General features: G+C 56.2%; 2 protein-coding genes across 3 annotated transcripts; one reads left to right on the plus strand and one right to left on the minus strand.

Annotated features, from left to right (window-relative positions):
• The first annotated feature begins 2,776 nt into the window (after positions 1-2,776).
• Positions 2,777-9,184, plus strand: YBX2 (Y-box binding protein 2). The gene is made up of 9 exons (XM_030800175.1): positions 2,777-3,192; positions 3,887-3,950; positions 5,363-5,396; positions 6,266-6,355; positions 6,876-7,157; positions 7,395-7,498; positions 7,741-7,918; positions 8,618-8,702; positions 8,808-9,184. The coding sequence occupies exons 1-8, from the start codon at positions 2,919-2,921 to the stop codon at positions 8,666-8,668; spliced, it is 1,077 nt and encodes a 358-aa protein (XP_030656035.1). The 5' UTR covers positions 2,777-2,918; the 3' UTR covers positions 8,669-8,702; positions 8,808-9,184.
• A 214-nt stretch (positions 9,185-9,398) lies between these two features.
• On the minus strand, positions 9,399-15,741 carry SLC2A4 (solute carrier family 2 member 4). Of its 2 annotated transcripts, none has more exons than XM_004092656.2 (11): positions 15,492-15,741; positions 14,108-14,224; positions 13,824-13,996; positions 13,607-13,731; positions 13,380-13,495; positions 13,090-13,252; positions 12,797-12,984; positions 12,535-12,639; positions 12,285-12,386; positions 11,552-11,755; positions 9,399-11,031 (listed from the first exon to the last, which is right to left on the minus strand). In XM_004092656.2, exons 1-11 carry the CDS (start codon positions 15,522-15,524, stop codon positions 10,828-10,830), a joined length of 1,530 nt encoding a protein of 509 aa, XP_004092704.2. In that variant the 5' UTR covers positions 15,525-15,741; the 3' UTR covers positions 9,399-10,827. The 2 variants fall into 2 exon arrangements, with proteins under 2 accessions (XP_004092704.2, XP_030656037.1); XM_030800177.1 differs by having other exon boundaries at positions 10,375-11,031; positions 14,108-14,231; positions 15,493-15,524.
• Between the last annotated feature and the right edge of the window lie 5,699 nt (positions 15,742-21,440).

Consider the following 21,440-nt stretch of genomic DNA (forward strand, 5'->3'; position numbering starts at 1 on the left):
AGGTGAATGGCGTGAACCCGGGAGGCGGAGCTTGCAGTGAGCGGAGATTGCGCCACTGCACTCCAGCCTGGGCGACAGAGCGAGACTCTGCCTCGAAAAAAAAAAATTGTTCAGCTTCCCTTCCTAGGTCCTCTCTTCTCACCCTCCAGCCTGTAGCTAACTGGCCCACTCCTGAGCTCCGTCTGTGCCTTCCATGTGATTCTTTTGCTGCAGCGGTCACACTGTGAGGTTTCTTGCCTGCCTTCCCCAGCCTTGGTCTTAGGCTTCTCCAATTTCTTGAGCTCAGGGCTAGGCACGGGTAAGTTGGTCCTTAACAGTCTAAGGCCAATGGTCATTCTTGTATGCTTCACGGCCTCGTCTTGCGACTTAGTTGTTTTCTTGTCTCTTCTCTTTTTCTGTCCACTGTGCGCGATGTCCCGGAAATCAGAATCTTCAACTCTGAAAGGGCCGGAGGGGTGCGGCGGGCGATAGCAAGTGGAGGGTCAGCGAGGAAGCGGAATCCGGCGGCCTCCGGGAGCGGCCGGCAGAGGGCGCGCCGGGACCGGGAGAGGCGACTACGGCTGCTGCAGGCAGCTGGCGGCGAAGGGGACGCGGAGGACGCCAGTGCTTGGGAAGCGCACGTGGGGCTTGCCCAGCAGCGCCTGGGGGCACGTGTGCTGCCCCGGGGCGCACTGCCCCGGCTAAAAATACAACGCGCACCCGCGTCCTCCCTGGTTGGGGAGGCGGCCCTAGGGAGGAGATACTGCTGGAGCCTCGTTTTTCTGGGATTACAGGCATGAGCCACCGCGCCCGGCCCATTAATCCTCCCAGGCTCACGAGAAACCTGGTACAAGCCTCGCACTGCCCCTCAGTCCGCTCATCTGTGGAATGGGGGCCGTTCATGTATTCGATAAATATTGAACGTGTACGTTGTACCAGGCACTGCTGCAGGCGTCCGGCTGTACAAGGCTCTTACTGCTGTGGAGTTTACAGCCTACTGTGTGCAGGGAAATAAAATAAGCAAATGGTCAGGATCAGACTATTTTCAAATATGCCATTAGAAAAATAAGGAATGGTGTGATCGCGAAGAGTGGTATGTAAGCTGCTAGTTGGAGAGAGCCACCCTGAGACACGAAAGCGCGTTTTCGGCAGAGGAAACTGCATGTGCAAAAGGCCTCGAGTTCACTGGAGCTTGACGCCTGGCCGGAGACCAGAGCCCCGGGCATGCACACGTGAGAGACCCCAAAGCCAGTCCAGGGCAGTAGACATCAGAGCTGCAGCGGTCGGTGTGGGCCACATGGGTGGACACATTGATCAAAACTCAGCAAAGGCTGGGCCCAGTGGCTCACCCTGTCATCCCAACACTTTGGGAGGCTGAGGCGGGCGGATCACCAGAGGTCAGGATTTCGAGACCAGCCTGGTCAATATGGTGAAACCCCGTCTCTACTAAAAATACAGAAATTAGCCAGGCTGTGGTAGCGCACGCCTGTAATTCCAGGTACTCAGGAGGCTGAGGAGGGAGAATCGCTTGAAACCGGGAGGCGGAGGCTGCAGTGAGCCCAGATCGCGCACTGCGCTCCAGCCTGGGCGACAGAGGGAGGCCTTGTGTCAAAACAAACAAAAAAACCAACTCAGCGAAGAGTTGCGCATTGTACTACTTGTAAACTTTGTTTCCAATACAAACATAGGTAGGGCAGGCCGGGAGCCACCTCGAGGTGGCTCAAGGCAGGAGAATCGCTTGAATCCGGGAGGCAGAGGTTGTAGCGAGCGGAGATCGCGCCACTGCACTCTAGTCTGGGCGACAGAGTGAGACCCTTTTTTTTTTTTTTTTTTTTTTTTGAGACGGAGTCTCGCTCTGTCGCCCAGGCTGGAGTGCAGTGGCACAATCTCGGCTCACTGCAAGCTCCGCCTCCCGGGTTCAGGCCATTCTCCCGCCTCAGCCTCCCGAGTAGCTGGGACTATAGGCGCCCGCCACCACGCCCGGCTAATTTTTTGTATTTTTAGTAGAGACGGGGTTTCACTGTGTTAGCCAGGATGGTCTCGATCTCCTGACCTCGTGATCCGCCCGCCTCTGCCTCCCAAAGTGCTGGGATTACAGGTGTGAGCCACCACGCCCGGCCTGACAGAGCCAGACCCTGTCTCAAAAAAAAAAAAAAAGAAAAGAAAAAGAAAAAAGAAAGAAAAAAGAAAAACAGAAAAGTAGGGGGTCCTGGCTCATGGGAGCAAGTGTGAGCCGGGAAATCCATTCTGCTGCGCTTTCCAGCCTATCCTGCGGGCGGACCCCGCAGCCCCAGGGTGTGCAGGGCCGTCCTGTGGGGAAAGGGTGCCAAGGGCGGTGGTGGCCGGAAGGCGTCTGCACCTGGCAGCATACGGGCAAGGTCGGTCTCGAGAATGGAGGCGAGCGGTGCTACTCACTGCCAGAACCGAGGCTGTAGACTCCCGCCCCTCGCTCAGGTCGTCAGGGGCAACCTTGGCGCTGCGGCCCCGGCCCCGCCCTTCGCGCAGAGGCCAGGTGGCAGTTGGGGCGCGATCGGCCCGTTTGATTTCCCGCGGCCGGTGGAAAGGGGCGGAGGGGGGAGGGGAAAGGGGCCGACGGCCAATGGGTTGGGCCGGGGCGGTCACGTGGCGGCCCGGGGGCGGGGCCCAGGTGTACTTACTGGGCAGCTGGCGGGGGCCGGGGCCGCGGTGCGAAGTCCGGGAGGCGGGGTCGGCGTGCGGGCCGGAGGGACTGCTTGGCTGGGATTGGCCCGTGGTCGGGAGGCGGGGTCTGCGCGAGCGGCGGCAGCGGGCTGCCATTGGCCTCGGCTCCGGGCCCGCTGCCGGCGTGCGGGCGAGGCTCGGGGCGCGAGGACCGAGCAGGGCGGCGGGTTCGCGAGCCTGGGGGAGGGGCTGGGGCGGTGGCGGCGGCGGCGGCGGAGGCCGGTACTGGACCCGGCGGGATGAGCGAGGTGGAGGCGGCAGCGGTGGCTACAGCGGTCCCCGCGGCGACGGTGCCCGCGACGGCGGCAGGGGTGGTAGCGGTGGTGGTACCGGTGCCCGCAGGGGAGCCGCAGAAAGCAGGCGGCGGCGCGGGCGGCGGGGGCGGAGCCGCCTCGGGCCCTGCTGCTGGGACCCCCTCGGCGCCCGGCCCCCGCACCCCTGGCAACCCGGCGACGGCGGCCTCGGGAACCCCCGCCCCCCCGGCCCGGAGTCAGGCGGACAAGCCGGTGCTGGGTGAGGGGCAGGCGCGCACAGGGCGGCTCTGAGGGGTCGGCGGGCTGGGGGAGGGGCAGTGTGGAGCCCGGCAGGATCCGGAAAACCAAAGGCGGCCTGGCCCGGAGGCCCAGAGCGCTAAATGGGCTGGGAGCTGCGCACCAAACAAAGTGGATTCCCCTGGTGGGAAATCCTGCCGTGCCTTCCTGGGAGAGAGGGCGGGGCCGGCAGGTTCAGCTAAGGTCTTGGGGTGGAGAATAAAGCCCCAGGGTCCGGCCACGCCCCCGGGCGGGACACAGTGCCTAGTTGACTGGGTTAGAACTAAGCAAACCTCTGAGCCCGGCAAGCAGGTGCACTGGGGACCCTTGCATTGGGAGGGCTAGAAAAACCCTCAGTTATGACCTAGGGGCGGCACTTTGCAGACCAGGTGAGTACCCAGTTCTAGGTGAAGGGGCTGGATTTGTAGGATGTGGGGAACGTGACTTAGAGTTGGAAGGCTTTTTGAAAGCCTGAGTCCCTGTGTGGGTGATTTCATTTGGTGGAATAGGGTAAGAATACCTTGAAGCTACTAGTGAGACCTGGTTGGCTTGAAGGTAAGCTTAATAGGTAATAAGGCAGTAGGCTAGATTTTTTTTGTTTTGGAGTGCCTCAAAACTGAGTTCAACTCCATCTCTTCCCCCCATCTCACTGTCCCCACTGCATCTCTGCCTGGCAGCAATCCAAGTCCTGGGCACTGTCAAATGGTTCAACGTCCGGAATGGTTACGGATTCATCAACAGGTATCCAAGGAACCCAGGGCGGGGGTGGAATGGGTGTCTTCCGAACTGGCCTGTGGGACTGGACACACGCCCAACCTCATCTCGACCCCTGTGGAGGCACATGGTTGCAATGTCCAGCTGATGCTGGTTGAAAGCCTTTAACCGCAGCACAAATGTGTGCTTAGTGACAAGAGGAAGCCTCCTCCACATCTTCAAGGGCAGCGGAGGATTAATGATTCAGGAACTTGGCAAACCTGGCTCTGACCCTGCCAGCTTCTCATCTCACCTTCTGGAATTGCTTCATTACTTTTACTCTGACATGCCTTTGGGGCAGAATGTATTATAGGGTTCTCTGTGCCTCAGGGCCCCAGGCTGGAATCCTCACTGATTTCCTGTTATGGCAGCACTCACAACTCAACTCCCTTCAAGAGCTTTGGCTCATTCAAGCCCCCCACCTGTTGGGACTGAGGCTGACAGTGGGGGGCAGGAGGAAGGAGCCAGAGGCTGCTGCTTTCCTTCAGTAGGCAGCCCCACCCCTCAGCACTGGGAGAGGCTGTGGCAGTGGATTCTGAGCAGAGCCAGGTCTCCCCCAGTGGGCCCTTCCCCAGCCCAGGCATCCTGCCCGGCCTGGCTCTGCTGGGAGGCCCTAGTTCCCTCTTAGCAGGCTGACCTTTGTGCAGATCCAAATGCTTCAAAGCTAAAACGTTTGTTCTGGGGAAGGGTCCCTGTCTAATTCTGGAAATGGCAGACTGGGTGGGGGACAGAGTGTCTCCAGGGAAACTTTTCCTTTCTCCCCTCCCCCCACCCACTGGGGTTCTTGTGATAGAGAATGGGTGAATGTTTTCTTCTCTCACCCTTGGTCCCACGCGTCTGGAGAGTGGGCCTGACTCGGATTCACCTCCAGGCTGAGGATGAGAATAAAGTTTGGCAGCTGTTCAGAGCAAGTTCCTGACACGTTGTTCCCTTCTCAAACTCGTTCTGCACCTCTGGCCCCATCTGCACTTTCTGCCTCCTTGACTATAGAAGGAAGAAAACTGGAATTTTCCAACCCTGATGGGGGTTGGGGGAGGGGGTGTTGGCCAAGGACAGTTGCACCCAGCGCTGGCAGGTTGTAAGGCTAGCCTGGGGTGGGAGGTGGAGTCCCGGCAGGGGCAGAGCTGTCTCAGGTCCCTCAAGGTGCCTTTGCCTCCCCAGCCTGCCCTTTCCTTGTGAAGTCCAGGTTTGGCGCTGAGGCTTTAGGGGTACCTCTCTTTACACCAGCTTCTGGAGGCCCTGCTGGCTCTCCCTCCCACTCCCCAGGCCCTGTCTACCCCTAACTGGAATGCTGGAGAGGATGGGCCCACTGAGCTTAGACTGGGCAGCTAAGGGGGCCTCAGTGAGGAGCTGAGGGCTTTGTTAAAGTCCCTTCCTTAACGACCCATCCTGTTCTGCAGGAATGACACCAAGGAAGATGTCTTTGTTCACCAGGTAAGAGCTAGGTTCGCTTTCTGAGGGGAAGAACCGGCCGTCTTTGAAGGCCTTTGCTGTAATTCTTAGCAGTGCGCCCCACCATGTTTCTCTGGCTCTTCTTCACAACGGCCCATCTGCCAGGGAATAGCTCCCCCCATCCGCCTCGGGTGCCTGTGTCAACCACCATTAGCCGCACTTGTGTTGGGTTACTAAACGTCTGTCAGAATTGAGCATGTTGCCCCTGGGCATGGCACGCTTACTACCTACTGGGACCTGTTAACACTCCAGGAAGCACTGAGGCAATTTTCAGAGGGAGAAGGTCCTTGGGTGCAGTGGTTCTCAAAGCGTGGCCCCTGCACCAGCGGCAGCAGCATCACCTGACATCCAAATTCTCAGGTCCCACCCCAGACCTGGTGAATCAATCAGAGCTGGGGCTGGGGCTCCGCAATCGGTTTAACGAGCTCTCCAGGTGATTCTGATGCACGCTACAGCTTGAGAACCACTGCTTGGTGGAGAGAGCTCTCACTGGGACTGAGGTAAGAAGCACAGTGCATTTTACCCACTTTGCAACTGAAGGCTGTCCCTGCCTTTTGCTTTGGAGTTCATATTTCTTGCCTCCCTTTTTGAAATCCCTGAGGGGTAAAGCAGGGCGGGAGGGGGGGTGCGGGGAGTGTGTCCTGGGGATGGTGGTAACTGCACAGTCTTTGCTGAGGCCCTGAGTTCAGGACTTTTCCCCTGCTAAACTTTGACCACCGCCTTGCTCCACCCTCCAGCTCTAGACCCCAAGTCAAATGTTGAAAGAATGAAATTGGGTGGTGGCCCCAGCAGGGGTGACAGAGACTCCTGTCTTGCTGTCTCACTTTTCACATGGCCTTTTCCCCAATCAGACAGCTATTAAAAGAAACAACCCCAGGAAGTTTCTGCGCAGCGTTGGAGATGGGGAGACTGTGGAATTTGATGTCGTGGAAGGAGAGAAGGTTTGGGGACTGCTGTGGGGTATAGAGTTGACTAGGCTTATGGGAGGGTGGCCTGGAGGTCATCACAGGCTAAGACCCTCCTGGGGCCAGCTCTGATGTCCTCTTCCTTAATGCTAGGGCTAAGGGATGTCCTAAGTATGTCCCTGTCATCAGTCGGCAGTGTCTGGGTTTCTTCTCTGTAGTTCACCAAGCACTTTGACATCCATTCTCCACATGGGGCCCTGTCCTAGACTTCCCGAGTCCACCTCTGGAGTAAAAAGGTGGATGCTGGCTGCCAGGCCTTTCTCCACCCAGTCGTATACTGAGGAGGGTGCAGTAGCAATTATTTCAAAAGGACATGTTGCTCCTTCCCAGACGGGTGCAAACACATTCCACTGCCTCTCCAGGGAGGGTAGAAAGAAGTTAGAGGAGCTAAAGGAAAGCTGGAGAGGGGTCTTCCCCTGTAAGAAGGGGAAGCAAGTTGGGAAATGCACATTGGCTGTTGGAGCAGGTTCTGACTATTCCCTTACCACCTTCCCAGGGCGCAGAAGCCGCTAATGTAACTGGGCCCGGGGGAGTGCCTGTGAAGGGCAGCCGTTATGCCCCCAACCGACGTAGGTTCCGCCGATTCATCCCCCGGCCTCCCTCAGTTGCCCCACCACCCATGGTGGCAGAGATCCCCTCGGGGGGGACAGGACCTGGCAGTGAAGGGGAGCGGGCTGAAGACTCTGGGCAGCGGCCCAGATGGCGGCGCCCCCCACCCTTCTACCGACGGCGGTTTGTGCGAGGCCCCCGGCCTCCCAACCAGCAGCAGCCTATAGAGGTGAGGGGAAGCTGGAATATGGGAGCCAGTTCCCCAAATTCAGGAGAGGAGTGGGAGTTAGGATAGAGACCATGGGTCCCCAAAGAAGGAGGAACTGAGGGTTGGGCAGAGCTGCGGATAACCTGGCTCCGGGGTGGCTGCTGTCCCTACAGCTCACTGTCCCCACAGCTCACCGTCCCCAGAGCTCACCGTCCCCACAGCTCACTGTTCCCACAGCTCACCTTTGCATGTTCCCAGGGCACTGATGGGGTAGAACCCAAAGAGACAGCCCCATTGGAGGGACACCAACAGCAGGGAGATGAGCGGGTCCCCCCGCCCAGATTCCGGCCCAGGTACCGAAGGTAAGACCCCCCTGCTGGGGCTTGGTCTTCCCCTTCCAGTGTTGGTTCCTTGGGGAAAGGGACAGGAGGATGGAAGGGCGAAGCTCTAGGCAGACCCTGGGCTCCTGGCGAGAGAGGTGCCTTGCGGGGAGGCAGTGCTCATGGGCTGGAGGCCTGGCTCCTGGAGGTGGGGTGGGGCAGCTGGGTGAGCCCTGGGGAGGGAGTGTTCCCTGGTGCCCTCAGAGCCCTGCTCCTTTCCTTAGGCCTTTCCGCCCCAGGCCACCCCAGCAGCCTAACACAGAAGGTGGGGACGGTGAAACCAAGCCCAGCCAAGGTCCCGCTGATGGTTCCCGGCCTGAGCCCCAGCGCCCACGAAACCGCCCCTACTTCCAGCGGAGACGGCAGCAGGCCCCTGGCCCCCGGCAGCCTGCAGCCCCTGAGGTGAGGACCTCAGATGTGGGATGAAAGAAGAGGCTGAGACCAGCTCCCTCCCCCACCGGCTCCTTTTCTTTTTCTTTCCTACTCTTATTCTTTGGCTCCTCCCCTCCCCTGCCCTGGCCCTGCCACCACCCTCTTCCATGCAGCCTGCTGGGTCCACCCCTGGCAGGTGCCCCCTCCCACCAGGAAGCTCCTGCAGAGGCAGTCAAGCCCATGACTGCCCATGATGGCCATGCCCCCCCAACCCGTCCCCCACTTGCTGCCTGGAGCCATCCTACCAGCTTGTAGATGTGAACTGAGGGGTGTGATTGAGGTTTTAATGGGAAGGGAAAAAGTGAAAGAAGGTTGAAGTTCAGGGCTCTGAAGAACAAGTCTCAGCCCTGCGTGATGGCTCATGCCTGTAATCCCGGCACTTTGGGAGGCAGAGGCAGGAGGATCACTTGCGGTCAGGAGTTCAAGACCAGCCTGACCAATATGGAGAAACCCCGTCTCTACTAAAGATACAAAAATTAGCCGGGCATGGTAGCACGTGCCTGTAATCCCAGCTACTTGGGAGGCTGAGGCAGGAGAATCGCTTGAACCGGGAGGGGGAGTTTGCAGTGAGACAAGATCACGCCACTGTACTCCATCCAACCTGCAGTGAGACTCTGTCTCAAAAACAAAAAACAGAACAAGTCTCAATTGGCCACCGCTGTTCTTTAGACCTCAGCCCCTGTCAACAGTGGGGACCCCACCACCACCATCCTGGAGTGATTCCAACTCAAAGGACACCCAGAGCTGCCATCTGGTGAGTGGCTGGTGCAGTTGGGTGGGTGGCCAGGAAGGCGGGGTACTGGGTGGTGATGACAAGTCGCTGTTGTTCACAATCCGTCCATTTCCTTTTCTCTCTCAGGTATCTGCCAGTTTTTCCAACTGACCTTGCCCTACCCAGTACCCTGCTCCCCTTTCCCATAATTCATGGCATCAAAGCACCAGCTTTTCACCTTTTCCTTGAGACTCAGGAGGACCAAAGCAACAGCCTTTTGCTTTTTCTTTTTTCTTCCCTCCCCTTATCAAGGGTTGAAGGAAGGGAGCCATCCTTACTGTTCAGACAGCCACTCCCTCCCATAACTCAGGCTGAGAAGGAACCAGCCAGCTCTTACCTCCTCCTGGTTGTTTTTCTTCTCCCCTCCCCAAGTTTATTTTTGTTTTCCCCCAGCCCCCTACCTCTGAAGCCATTTTATGATCTGTCATGTGCCACCTGAGCCTCCAGTAAAAACAAAAACAGGCTTTCCTGTGGTCTTGGTCTCTGTCTCTTCTGTTTTGGAGAATCGCTAGTAACTCACTGTTGAGGGTGGGGAGGAGGGGATGTGGGGCTGTGGGCAGGGCCTGGCATCCTTGCTCCCCTGTCTCCAGCTGTGCCCCTGGGGAAGAGTGCCCCCATCAGGGGTTTCACTGCCCATCCGTGACATGGGCTGACACCTCCCTAGCAGAGTGAGTATTCTGCAGATGCCAAGAGCAGTGTCCGGCACTGGCAGCTACAATTTATTGAGCATTTACTATTAATAAAGCAATGAGTAGAAATGTGAGTAGGGGCATGAGCAACGGTGTTCAGAAGATTCTGAGGCCTTGAGCTGAGGCAGGACAGAGGGAGGAAGGGGGTGAAGAGTTCTGGTCCCTGTCTCAGCCCGTCCTCAAGTGCCTCCACAATAGGTGGCACTGCTTGTCTTCAGCAGTGACTTTATAGAAGTATCTATATATATACATTTAGTACAACCGACCTTTGGTTTCTTCTCTCAACCCCTTTTTCAAACGTATATAAAAATATCCAAAGGCTCCTCCCAGCCCAGTGTTTCCAGGCAGCCTTTCAAATCCCTTCTTTGCCTTAGTTGGTCAAAAGCCTGTGGGTGCAGCACCCTTCCAGAAAGGGAGAGGAAGAAAGCTAGGGCTCCTTCTTGGCAGCCTTGGGGAACAATAGGGGTAGAGCCCCAAGCCTAGAGGCGGGAGCCTGCCGTCCTTCCATCTTGCCACACATGGGCACATACTTTCCTGTTCCCTCTTGCCCTGGAAGGCTGCCTGCAGTGAGGGAAGTGAGTCCTTTTCCCTGCAGGGGTCAAGAGAGAACCCCCTTCGCCGGGCGCAGTGGCTCACGCCTGTAATCCCAGCACTTTGGGTGGCCGAGGCGGGCAGATCACGAGGTCAGGAGATCGAGACCACCTGGCTAACATGGTGAAACCCTGTATCTACTAAAAATACAAAATAAATTAGCCAGGCGTGGTGGCGAGCGCCTGTAGTCCCAGCTACTCCGGAGGCTGAGGCAGGAGAATGGCGTGAACCCAGGAGGCAGAGCTTTCAGTGAGCCGAGATCGCGCCACTGCACTCGAGCCTGGGCGACAGAGCAAGACTCCGTCTCAAAAAAAAAAAAAAAAAAAAAAAAAAAGAGAACCCCCTTTGCCCAGAGTCTGTGTGGCAAGAATTCAGTGAAAGTCCCAGATTGTGGGAGGAGTCCAAGGTGGTGGGAAACTGGATTTCTTGTCTCCTGTCCTGCTCTCTGCTCTGGTTTGTCCCGCTGAGAAAGTCTAGACCTGTCTTCCCTCCAATCCCCCTTCTCTAGCAGGGAAGAAGGTATTCTGGAGCTGAGTCTGGAGGGAGGTGGGGAGGAAAGAGGATGGGGCAAGGAAGAGGGAGGGGACAGTGGCCCACCCTGATGGCCACGGCCAAACCACAACACATAAATAATCCAAGAGAGTCACACGAGGGGAATGAGGGGGTGCTCAGACCACCCTTCCCCCAGCTTCCCAATTCTACCAGGCTGCAGGGATTCTTTTCCACCCGGAAGTAATAGGGAAGAGAGGGTTAAAGTGCTGCAGAGGAAAGGAAGGGGTCTCTGGGGCGGGTGGAGACAGCTGGCTCTCCCACCCTTGCCTGGCCCCTCAGTCGTTCTCATCTGGCCCTAAGTACTCAAGTTCTGTGCTGGGTTTCACCTCCTGCTCTAAAAGAGAGGGTGTCCGGTGGAAGGCAGCTGAGATCTGGTCAAACGTCCGGCCTCGAGTTTCAGGTACTCTTAAGAAGGTGAAGATGAAGAAGCCCAGCAGGAGGACCGCAAATAGAAGGAAGACGTAGGGCCCCATAGCCTCCTGGGACAGGTGGAGAAAGAGGTGTTGACAGAGTGAGGTGGGGAGGGAAGGGGTGGTTTCAGGCAACCAGGAGCTAAAGGCCTTCACAGGGAGCTGGGGAGACGGCAGACAGCAGCTGCCTCCTCCCGGGACAAGGGAAATGAGCAGGAATGAGAATTTACACTGAAAAGAGGATTCTCTGAACCCCAAACACTCTTTTAGTTTTCGCCCTCTTCACCATCCTCAGTTACTGCACTCAGAGGAGAGTCCCAGCTGTTTGTAGTATTAATGCAAAGTGTATCATTTTATTCTCAGACTAACGTAAGTTATGCCACTGGTGCGTTTCAGACACCTCAGTTACTATCCAATCTAGGTCAGCTCCCTTCCTTACTTTGATTCTGTGGAGCAGGTGGTCCACCAAAGTGACCCAAAGACCCATGATCTGTGGCTGCAGGAGTCCCTGACGGGGAAGCAGGTGGGCTAGCTGTGTGATGCCCACCTCTGGCCTACAGTGTGGGAAGCTGGGGTGGGGGGGACCTACCGCAACATACTGGAAACCCATGCCAATGATGAAGTTGCTTGTCCAGTTGGAGAAACCAGCCACAGCCATGGCTGCCGGGCGGGGTCCCTGGCTGAAGAGCTCGGCCACGATGAACCAAGGAATGGGGCCAGGGCCAATCTCAAAAAATGCCACAAAGCCAAAGATGGCCACAATGGAGACGTAGCTCATGGCTGGAACTCGCTCCTAGGGGCCAGACAGGGAGGATGGAGAATCCAGTTGAGGCCTTTCTGGATCTTCCCTTGCCCTCAACTCAGAGAAGTGAAATCTAACCCCCTCCCCAGCAGCTTGTGGGGGGCCTGCCGTCCCCGGTTAGAGCAGGCCCTTGAGCCTTTCTGAGCACTGGCATTCTGCTGGCTATCCCAAGTGGGTTCAAGGCAGAGGAAATGTTACAGCCTCTCAGTTCTTAGGACGGTCAGCTCTCCCTGGGCTCCAAAGCTGGGTCCTTAGGAATGATTGTTCCTGAGGCTTGACAGGGGCTCTCCCTCCTGGCTGCCAGAGTTGTGCCACAGCTGCCTCCCAGTGCAGCCCAAATCCCTCAGGAGCAGACCACAGTCCCAGCAGATTCTGGAGCCAGTCACCCATAGTCCTGGTCCAGAGCTGGCACCAGGATTGAAAGCATGTGTGTTAAGAAGGGGCCCTGGCTGGTCACAGAGACTCTCAGGACCATTCCCATGGGCTGGGCTGCTAGCCTCTCCTAGTCTCCAGGCCTTACCAGCAGGAGCAGAGCCACAGTCATCAGGATGGCACAGCCACACATGCCCGCCAGGCCCAGGAGATGGAGCGTCCGGCGCCCCGCCCGCTCCACCAACAACACCTGCGGGGAGAGTCAGAGCTTGACCGGAGCCTTTCAGGCACGGGAAGTAGGAGGGGCTGCGTGGGTGAGGGCAACCAAGAGCAGGACCTCCGGGACACCCAGGGATGTGAAGCCAGTGGCTCGGGCCATTCCAGAGGTGAGCAGTTACCGAGACCAAGGTGAAGGCTGTGTTGACCACACCCGCTCCTATGGTGGCATAGGCAGGCTGGCCTACCCCTGCTGTCTCGAAGATGCTGGTCGAATAATAGAAAACCTAGAGGTGGGGGAGAAGAAATGATGGCAGGAATGTCCCTTCCTCTACTCCAGCCACAACAGGCTGGCCCTACCCTGAGTGTTCGTGGAGGGTTTGCTCCCCACTCTCGTCTCCCCTCCCGGGGCTGTGCCCTGCCTGGAGGCTCCTCCACACATACAGCATTGATGCCAGAGAGCTGCTGGCTCAGCTGCAGCACGACCGCAATGATCAGGGGCTGCCGGTGGGTACGGCTGCCCAGGAGCTGGAGCAGGGACAGTGGCCGCTCATGCTCCAGCTTCCGCTTCTCATCCTTCAGCTCAGCCAGCACTCCAGAAACATCGGCCCAGCCTGTCAGGCGCTTCAGACCTGGAGAAGGGAAGGTCAGGCCTGAGGGGACCTGAGAGGAAGCCAGGTGCTAGCCAGACGAGGCGGAGGCATGGGTCTGGGCCAGGCTGCAGCGGGAGAGCTTACTCTTTCTGGCAGGCCCCTCGAGATTCCGGATGATGTAGAGGTAGCGGGGGCTCTCGGGACAGAAGGGCAGCAGGACCAGCTGCAGGAGGGCAGGTAGCACTGTGAGGCCCAGGAGCAGTGGCCACAGGCTGGCAGTGCCCAGCAGGGACTCCAAGCCCAGCACCTGTGGGAGAAGGTTGGGAAAGAAGGCAGGTCACTCAGCCCTCCTGCCTTACCTTGGAAGCCCACCATATTCTCCAGAGCCCCACTCTAACCACTGCCCAGGCACCCATGAGGCTTGTCCCGGTCACCTGGGCGATCAGAATGCCGATGACGATGGCCAGTTGGTTGAGCGTCCCCAGGGCACCCCGCAGGTGAGTGGGAGCAATCTCCCCCACGTACATGGGCACCAGCCCTGATGTCAGCCCTGGGCGAGGGAAGAAGAGAGGGCTGAGGGCAGGTGTCCATTCCCATCTGAAAGCCCAGGCATGGTGAAAGAGAACAGGGTGCTAGGCAGGGCTGCGGCGCCCGTGAATACCTGAGTAGGCGCCAATGAGGAATCGTCCAAGGATGAGCATTTCATAGGAGGCAGCAGCGTTGGCCAGGCCCATGAGGCTGCCCCCCAGCACCGCCAGGATATTGTTGACCAGCATGGCCCTTTTCCTGGCAGGCAGACAGAGTGAGGCTGTGAGGGTAAGGGCACCCAGCAGTGGCTCCCTTCCTGTTTCCCCCACCCCTGCCCTCCAGCTGCGAACCTTCCAAGCCACTGAGAGATGATACCAATGAGGAAGGAGGAAATCATGCCGCCCACGGAAAAGATGGCCACGGAGAGGGCCCAGAGGGTGGTGAGGGTGCCTGGAGGGATGGAGCTGGGTCCCTCAGGCCCCTGCCTCCCCAGCCACGTCTCATTGTAGCTTTGTTCAATCACCTGGGGGACAGCAGAGGACAGATTTCCTGCAGACCCTCCCCTTTCCACCACCCCCGAGACACCTGTCCTCCTCGTTTGGGTACCCCCACCCTGCCAGCTGCAGGCCCTCACCTTCTGAGGGGCATTGATGACCCCAATGTTGTACCCAAACTGCAGGGAGCCAAGCACCGCAGAGAACACAGCAAGGACCAGGGTCCCAGTCACTCGCTGCTGAGGGGGTTCTCCATCCTGGACAGGCAGACGCAAAGACACAGCATGTCACATGGAACCATGATTTTTTTCCTTCCGCTAGAGGCCCGGGCCCAGCTGGAGCCTGAAGATACTGGGCTCCATCCAGCATGTTGGGTGAAGGAAACTGGGCCATATTAGGAATTGCACAAAGATCTCAATGTAAACAGGAGCTCAACTGCAACCTGGGCATAAAGGAGAAACTGGATGTTTGAGTCCATAAGGCAGAGAAATGTTTGAGAACTTGTCTCAAAATCCTTCTGTGACCTTGAGACAGGCTTGGCCTTAAGAGCTCAGATTTGTGTGACCTTGGCCAAGTCACTTCCCCGCCCCGAACCTGAGTGTCCTCTGTGAGATGGGGGTGATGTTGCCTGCCTTGCCTACCTATCTGTGAGAGTGTTGTGAAAATCAACATCACATGTTAACAGTATCCCCGACAGTGCTGGTTCCATAAATTAACAAGTGCATTATCATCAGCCACTGTCCTCTTCCCTCCCCTCTGGGGGTTCTGTCTCCAGGAGGCCCCCAACAGGACCAAGAAGTGCTGTTCCAGAAAGGACATCCCGGTCATCTAGGGGTGGCCTTCTCTATCTATGTCGCGGCCTGCCCTCCCCCTCTAACCTCCGTGCAGGGAGGGCCGTCCAGGGGTTCTGCCTGGGAGGGCCATGCCCAGGGGAGGAGGGCAGGAAGGTGGTGTGAGGGGCGGTGGCAGTGGTGGCCGCTCGCTGGCGGCACAGACTGTCTCCAAGCGGAAACCTGAGCTGGGGGAGGGGGGGCTGACAGTCCCCTCTGCCCCTCCACCAACCATGGGGCCAAGGGAAAGTTCAGCGTCCTGGAGGGCGGCCAGGAGTGGGGGTGGGGGCCCATGGAGAGCCTCTGGTCCTCGAAACACTGCCCGCGAGCGAAGACGGACGGACAGCTCCCGGAGGGCAAGACCCACCTGGATCTGCTTTCCCGAGTTGGATCGAGGGCAGGGTGTCCCCGATTACGGAGCGCCGCGCCTCCTACTAGGCAAGGGGGTGAACCCTGGCTCGCAGAATCCATTTGCTGCCTGTGCCCCGAAAGGCCCTCCAGACCCACTCTGCCTCTTGGTAGGATTGGAATCTCACAGTCACGGGTTGTCCAGGCCGGGTATAAATAGCCAGCCCCCCACCTTCACCCCCTGCGCCTGCGCAGGAACCACCCCCAGCTGACCCCAACAGCGACCCCAGCCCAAGAAAAGAGGGACCCGTGCCCCCCCGCCCCGCCCCCTCATGATGAATCCTACTTCGGAGCCTATCTGTTGGAAGCCCGACGGCATCTCGTCTTAGAGGAGCTGGACGCGCAGGGGCGGCGAAGATGAAAGAACCGATCCGGGAGTCTCTGGCCCCGGCCTGGCACGCAGAACCTGCGAAGGCCGCGGGGGTCCCGGAGTGACGTGCGAGGGCGGGCCCGATGGGACCCACAGCCACAAGCCAAGGAGCCAGAGAGCAGTGGGGCTCCCGCGGATCTGGCGGAGCGGGGCTGGGGGAAAAGACGCGAGGAGCCCCCGCCACCTCGCTCCTGCTCCAGCGGGCCACGCCCTTCACAGCACCCATTGGCCAGGAGCCCGCACACCCCAGAAGACCACGCCCCCTCCGCCTGGGGTTTAGAGTTTGGCTGGAGTTGGTGGGGCCGGCCATTGAGGCCACGCCCCTCCGCGTGGCTGGCGAGACACGCCTCTCGGGTTCCCGCCAGCCTCCGACTGGGAAGTTTTGAGAAAAGAGTCCCTGGAACAAAAGGCCCCGCCCACCCACGTGTTAGGACTCCGCCCACCAGCTAGGATCCCGGGCTGCAGAAGCATCTTAAACTCTGCGGGTCTGGACAGTGGGGTCTGAGAGATGAGAACGGGCCAGGTGTACTTGCCCCGGGGAAACTCCAGCTGCCTGAGACGGCTCGCGAGCCGGCGCGCGGGTTGGGAGAGGAGCAATGCCCCAAAGTAACCCGGGGCTATTTTTAGCTCCCACGTTGGGAGCCACCAAATGTCAGGTCCCGGGCGTCCCGGCCTGTCCCAGGCGGGGGCGGAGAGACAGGGAGATTAAGCCTTAAAGGGTCCGCGACATGCTTCCCACGCGAGTGTGGCCCTGGGGGCCAGGAAATTCCGTTCCCAGAACGTGTCTGGTGGCCGGGCTGCTTGGTCCTGTCTTTCAGTGCCTCCCTGCTCCAGGCACTGTCTATCCCGCCCTTCCCCTACACACATTCCCCAGGTTGGTTTCTGGAGCCGGTCCGAGGGACAAGTGGTCACACCGACCACACCACCAGCCCTGAGGTCTCTGAGCCTCTGAGGTCTCTGAGCATATGCTGGCCGCGTGAACGACACGCTCTCTGGAGGCTGCTCCGGGTTTGGATCCTCGGCCAAATTCTGCCAGGCAGAAAGTGCGCGACCTAGGGTCGGCGCGTGGGGAGAGAGAAGCGAAATACCCAGAGCGTGGAGAGTGTCTGGCTCAGAAAACGGGCTTCGGAAGCGCAGAGTTGTGGTGCCACCTGGAGGGCGAGCGAGGAGCCGCAGTGGATTGCACTTGGAATCTCAACCCACTATCTCTCGCCTTTCCGCCACCCTAAGGCTTCAGTGACATCTAACCCAGGCCCTTCTCTGGAGCTGCAGATCCAGGTGTTCGTCACCGCCCGGATGTGGCAGCTCTAGTGATCAGCATGTCCAAACCTGCTCCTCCTCCTAACTTCCTTATTTCAATGAATTACCCGCCCAGTCACCCTATGGTAGAAGTCATGCTCGATTCCTCCTGTCCTGTGCCGCTCTCCCCGTTTATCCAGTTAGTTTCCAACATTGGTGCTTTGACCTCCAGAACTCTCTCACATTCATCCGATATTCTCCGTGTCGGCTGCCACTTCAGTCCAGATCACCATCACCCTCACTGGTCTTCCTGCTCATCCTATTTCCTTTATGATGAGGGCAGAGAACAATTTTCGAAGGTCCAATCTCATCTCTCAAGCAAGAAGTCTCTGTTGCCCCAGTTGTCAAGTTCAAATCCCTTTTCAGAGTGAACAAAACCTCCTGCCTCTCTTATCCAATCTCTGGCCAGGTTTACCTGTCTCTCCTGCCTCTCCTTCTATCTCCTTCTCCTCTTGTTCTGGGCAATGCCTAAGTCCTTATTGTACCCAGAACACGCTGTGACTTTACATCCCTTCTTGATCCCTTTGCTGTACTAATCCCCTGCAAAATCTGGAATGCCAGCCGGGCGCGGTGGCTCATGCCTGTAATCCCAGCACTTTAGGAGGCCAAGGCAGGTGGATCGACTGAGGTCAGGAGTTCGAAACCAGCCTGGCCAACATAGAGAAACCCCATGTCTGCTAAAGATACAAAAATTAGCCGGGCGTAGTTATGCACACCTGTAATCCCAGCTACTCGGGAGGCTGAGGCAGGAGAATGGCTTGAACCCGGGAGGTGGAGGTTGCAGTGAGCCGAGATCGTGCCCTTGCACTCCAGCCTGGCGACAGAGTGACTCCGTCTCAAGAAAAAAAAAAAAAAATCCGGAACACTCCTCTTCAACCTTCAAAGAAAGCTTCCTCACCCAGCTCCTGCTCCACAGGTTCACTTTGCTTCCGGCTTCTGGGGACCTTGATCCCTGAGTTCCAACACAGAAGATTGAACGAATGACACAGTTATTAGCACACTGTCTTCACTGATCTATGTCTCATTTTTATTTTTGTTTTTGTTTGTTTTGAGACGGAGTTTCGCTCTTGTTACCCAGGCTGGAGTGCAATGGCACGACCTTGGCTCACTGCAACCTCCACCTTCCGGGTTCAAGCCATTCTCCCGCCTCAGCCTCCCAAGAAGCTGAGATTATAGGCATACGCCACCAGGCCCGGCTAATTTTGTATTTTTAGTAGAGATGGGGGATTTCACCATGTTGGTCAGGTTTGTCTCCAACTCCCCACCTCAGGTGATCCACCTGCCTCGGCCTCCAAAAGTGCTGAGATTACTGGCGTGAGCCACCGTGCCCGGCAATTTTATTGGTTTTGAGTTGAGGTCTCTGTTGCTCAGGCTGGAGTGAGAGGCACAGTCACGGATCGCTGCAGCCTAGACTTCCTGGGCTCAAGCGGTCCTCTCACCTCAGCCTCCCAAGTAGCTAAGACTACAGGTTTGAATCACCGCACCCAAATGCTTATTTTTATTTTTAAAATTATCTATTTCCATACCCATTTCTCATTTTTCCTCCTTCAAAAGTCAATTATTCCAGGCTGGGTGTGGTGGCTTACGGCTGTAATCCCACTGTAATCCTAGCAGTTTGGGAGGCTGAGACAGGAGGATCACTTGCATGAGACCCTGTCTCACAAGAAAAAAAAAAGTCAATTATTCCAATGCATTAAATGTTCATTTTTTTTTCTTTGTGCTCTTACAAAATATAAATCATTTTGTGTGCAAAGTTTTTTTTTTTTCTTTTTATGAGACAGTGTCTCGCTCTGTCACCCAGGCTGGAGTGCAGTGGGGCGATCTCCACTCATTGCAGCCTCTGCTTCCCAGGTTCAAGTGATTCTCCTGCCTCAGCCTCCGGAGTGGCTGGGATTACAGGCTCGCGCCACTGTGCCTGGCTAATTTTTGTATTTTCAGTAGAGACAGGGTTTCACCATGTTGGCCAGGCTGGTCTTCAACACTTGACCTCAAGTGATCTGCCCACCTCAGCCTCCCAAAGTGCTGGGATTACAGGTGTGAGTCACCACGCCTGGCCCAAACATTTTAAATTTCCATAAATAGCATCCTGTTATATATTTCACTCTGATCTTATTTTCAGTAACCACGATGTTTTTAAAATCCACTCGTGGCCAAGCATGGTGGCTCACGCCTGTAATCTCAGCACTTTGAGAGGCCGAGGCGGACGGATCACGAGGTCAGGAGATCAAGCCCATCCTGGCTAACATGGTGAAACCCCGTCTCTACTAAAAATACAAAAAATTAGCCAGACGTGGTGGCTGGCGCCTGTAGTCCCAGCTACTTGGGAGGCTAAGGCAGGAGAATGGCGTGAACCCGGGAGGCGGAGCTGGCAGTGAGCTGAGGTCGCATTACTGCACTCTAGCCTGGGTGACAGAGCAAGACTCTGTCTCAAAAAAATAAAAAAATCCACTTGTGTTATATGATGATCAAAGCTATTGCTGCACGATACTTGACAGTATGAGTTGTGTCACACTTTAGCTGCTCACAATCCCACTGGGGAGCACCCATTACACCTCCAGTTCTCAACCACAACAAATAATATGGCACTGGTGGCTCACGCCTATAATCCCAGCACTTTGGGAGGCCGAGGCTGGCAGATCACCTGAGGTCAGGGGTTCAAGACCAGCCTGGCCAACATAGTGAAACCCCATCTCTACTAAAAATACAAAAATTAGCTGGGCGTGGTGGCGGGCGCCTGTAGTCACAGCTACTCTGGAGGCTGAGGCAGGAGAAAGGCATGAACCCGGGAGGCGGAGGTTGCAGTGAGCCAAGATCACGCCACAGCTCTCCAGCCTGGGCGACAGAGCAAGACTCCATCTCAAAAAAAAAAAAAAAAAGTTATTCTAGGGACAATTGATATCATTATAATATTAAGTCATCCCATTCGAGAGCATGGACTATTGATTTATATATTCAGGCTGTCATCTATGCATTTTACGAGAATTAAAAAACATTTTTCCACTAAAGTTTTAGGAATTCTTGGTTAATTCCTAGATGCCTTATAACTTTGTCACTGATGCAAATTGCATGTTATTTATTTATTTATTTATTTTTGAGACATAGTCTCACCCTGTTGCCCGGGCTGGAGTGCAATGGTGAGATCTCAGCTCACTGCAACCTCCGCCTCCGGGGTTCAAGCGATTCTTCTGCCTCACTGTCCTGAGTATCTGGGACTACAGGCATGTGCCACCACGCCCGGCTAATTTTTTGTATTTTTAGCAGAAATGGGCTTTCACCATGTTGGACAGGCTGGTCTCTGACTCCTGACCTCGTGATCCACCCGCCTCGGCCTCCCAAAAAGTGCTGGGATTACAAGCGTGAGCCACCGCGCTCGGCCATTGAATGTTATTTTTATTATTCTTTTTCTTTCTTCTTCTTCTTCTTCTTCTTTTTTTTTTTTTGAGACAGAGTGCCACTCTGTTGTCCTGGCTGGAGTAGAGTGGTACAATCATGGCTCACTGCAGCCTTGACCTCCTGGGCTCAAGAAATCCTCCCACTTCAGCCTCTCAAGTAGCTGGGACTACAGGCGCACACCACCATGCCCAGCAAATTTTTGTATGTTTTTGTAGAGACAGGGCTTCCCTATGTTGCCCAGGCTGGCCTGAAACTCTTGGGCTCAAGTACCCACCTACCTTGGCCTCCCAGAATGCTGAGATTACAGGCGTGAGCCACTGTGCCTGGCCTTTTTTTTTCTTTTTCTTTTTTTTTTTTTTTTTTTTTTTTTTTTTTTAACATTTTTCTGATTGGTTATTTCTGGTGCAGTAAAATCCTAGTAGTTTTTGTTTGTTTGTTTGTTTGTTTTATAGGTTAATTTTGTACACAACAACCCTTATGAATACCCTTGCTGGTTCTACTAGTCTTTCTGTTGATTTTATTTTATTTATTTGTTTATTTTAAGACGGAGTTTCGATCGTTACCCAGGCTGGAGTGCAATGGCGCTATCTCAGCTCACTGCAACCTCCGCCTCCTGGCTTCAAGCAATTCTCCTGTCTCAACCTCCCGAGTAGCTGGGATTACAGGCATGCACCACCATTCTCGGCTAATTTTGTATTTTTAGTAGAGGCGGGGTTTCTCCATGTTGGTTAGGCTGGTCCCGAACTCCAGACCTCAGGTGATCCACCTGCCTTGGCCTCTCAAAGTGCTGGGATTACAGGCGTGAGCCACTGCGACCGGCGATTTTATTGGTTTTTCTTTTTTTTTTTTTTTTTTTTTTTTTGAGACAGAGTCTCGCTCTGTCACCCAGGCTGGAGTGCAGTGGCTCACTGCAAGCTCCGCCTCCCGGATTCAAGCCATTCTTCTGCCTCAGCCTCCCAAGTAGCTGGGACTACAGGTGCCCGCCACTGCGCCTGGCTAATTTTTTGTATTTTTAGTAGAGACAGGGTTTCACCATGTTAGCCAGGATGGTCTTGATCTCCTGACCTGGTGATCCACCCACCTCAGCCTCCCAAAGAATTTTTTTGTATTTTTAGTAGAGACGGGGTTTCACCATGTTGGTCAGGCTGGTTTTGAACTCCTGATCTCATGAGT

Source organism: Nomascus leucogenys, chromosome 19 (assembly GCF_006542625.1).
Source record: "Nomascus leucogenys isolate Asia chromosome 19, Asia_NLE_v1, whole genome shotgun sequence".
NCBI classification, from domain to species: Eukaryota; Metazoa; Chordata; class Mammalia; order Primates; family Hylobatidae; genus Nomascus; species Nomascus leucogenys.

Bases quoted from the DNA above. Each gene is read 5' to 3' on its own strand.
- YBX2 (XM_030800175.1), top strand. From the start codon at position 2,919: ATGAGCGAGGTGGAGGCGGCAGCGGTGGCTACAGCGGTCCCCGCGGCG. The intron at 5,397-6,265 runs GTAAGAGCTAGG...TTCCCCAATCAG, and splicing joins AAGATGTCTTTGTTCACCAG to ACAGCTATTAAAAGAAACAA. The intron at 7,499-7,740 runs GTAAGACCCCCC...TCCTTTCCTTAG, and splicing joins TTCCGGCCCAGGTACCGAAG to GCCTTTCCGCCCCAGGCCAC.
- SLC2A4 (XM_030800177.1), bottom strand. From the start codon at position 15,524: ATGCCGTCGGGCTTCCAACAGATAGGCTCCGA. The intron at 12,640-12,796 runs GTATGTGTGGAG...CCCCACCTCTAG, and splicing joins AGCTCTCTGGCATCAATGCT to GTTTTCTATTATTCGACCAG. The intron at 12,387-12,534 runs GTAACTGCTCAC...CTCTCCCCGCAG, and splicing joins CAGCCTTCACCTTGGTCTCG to GTGTTGTTGGTGGAGCGGGC.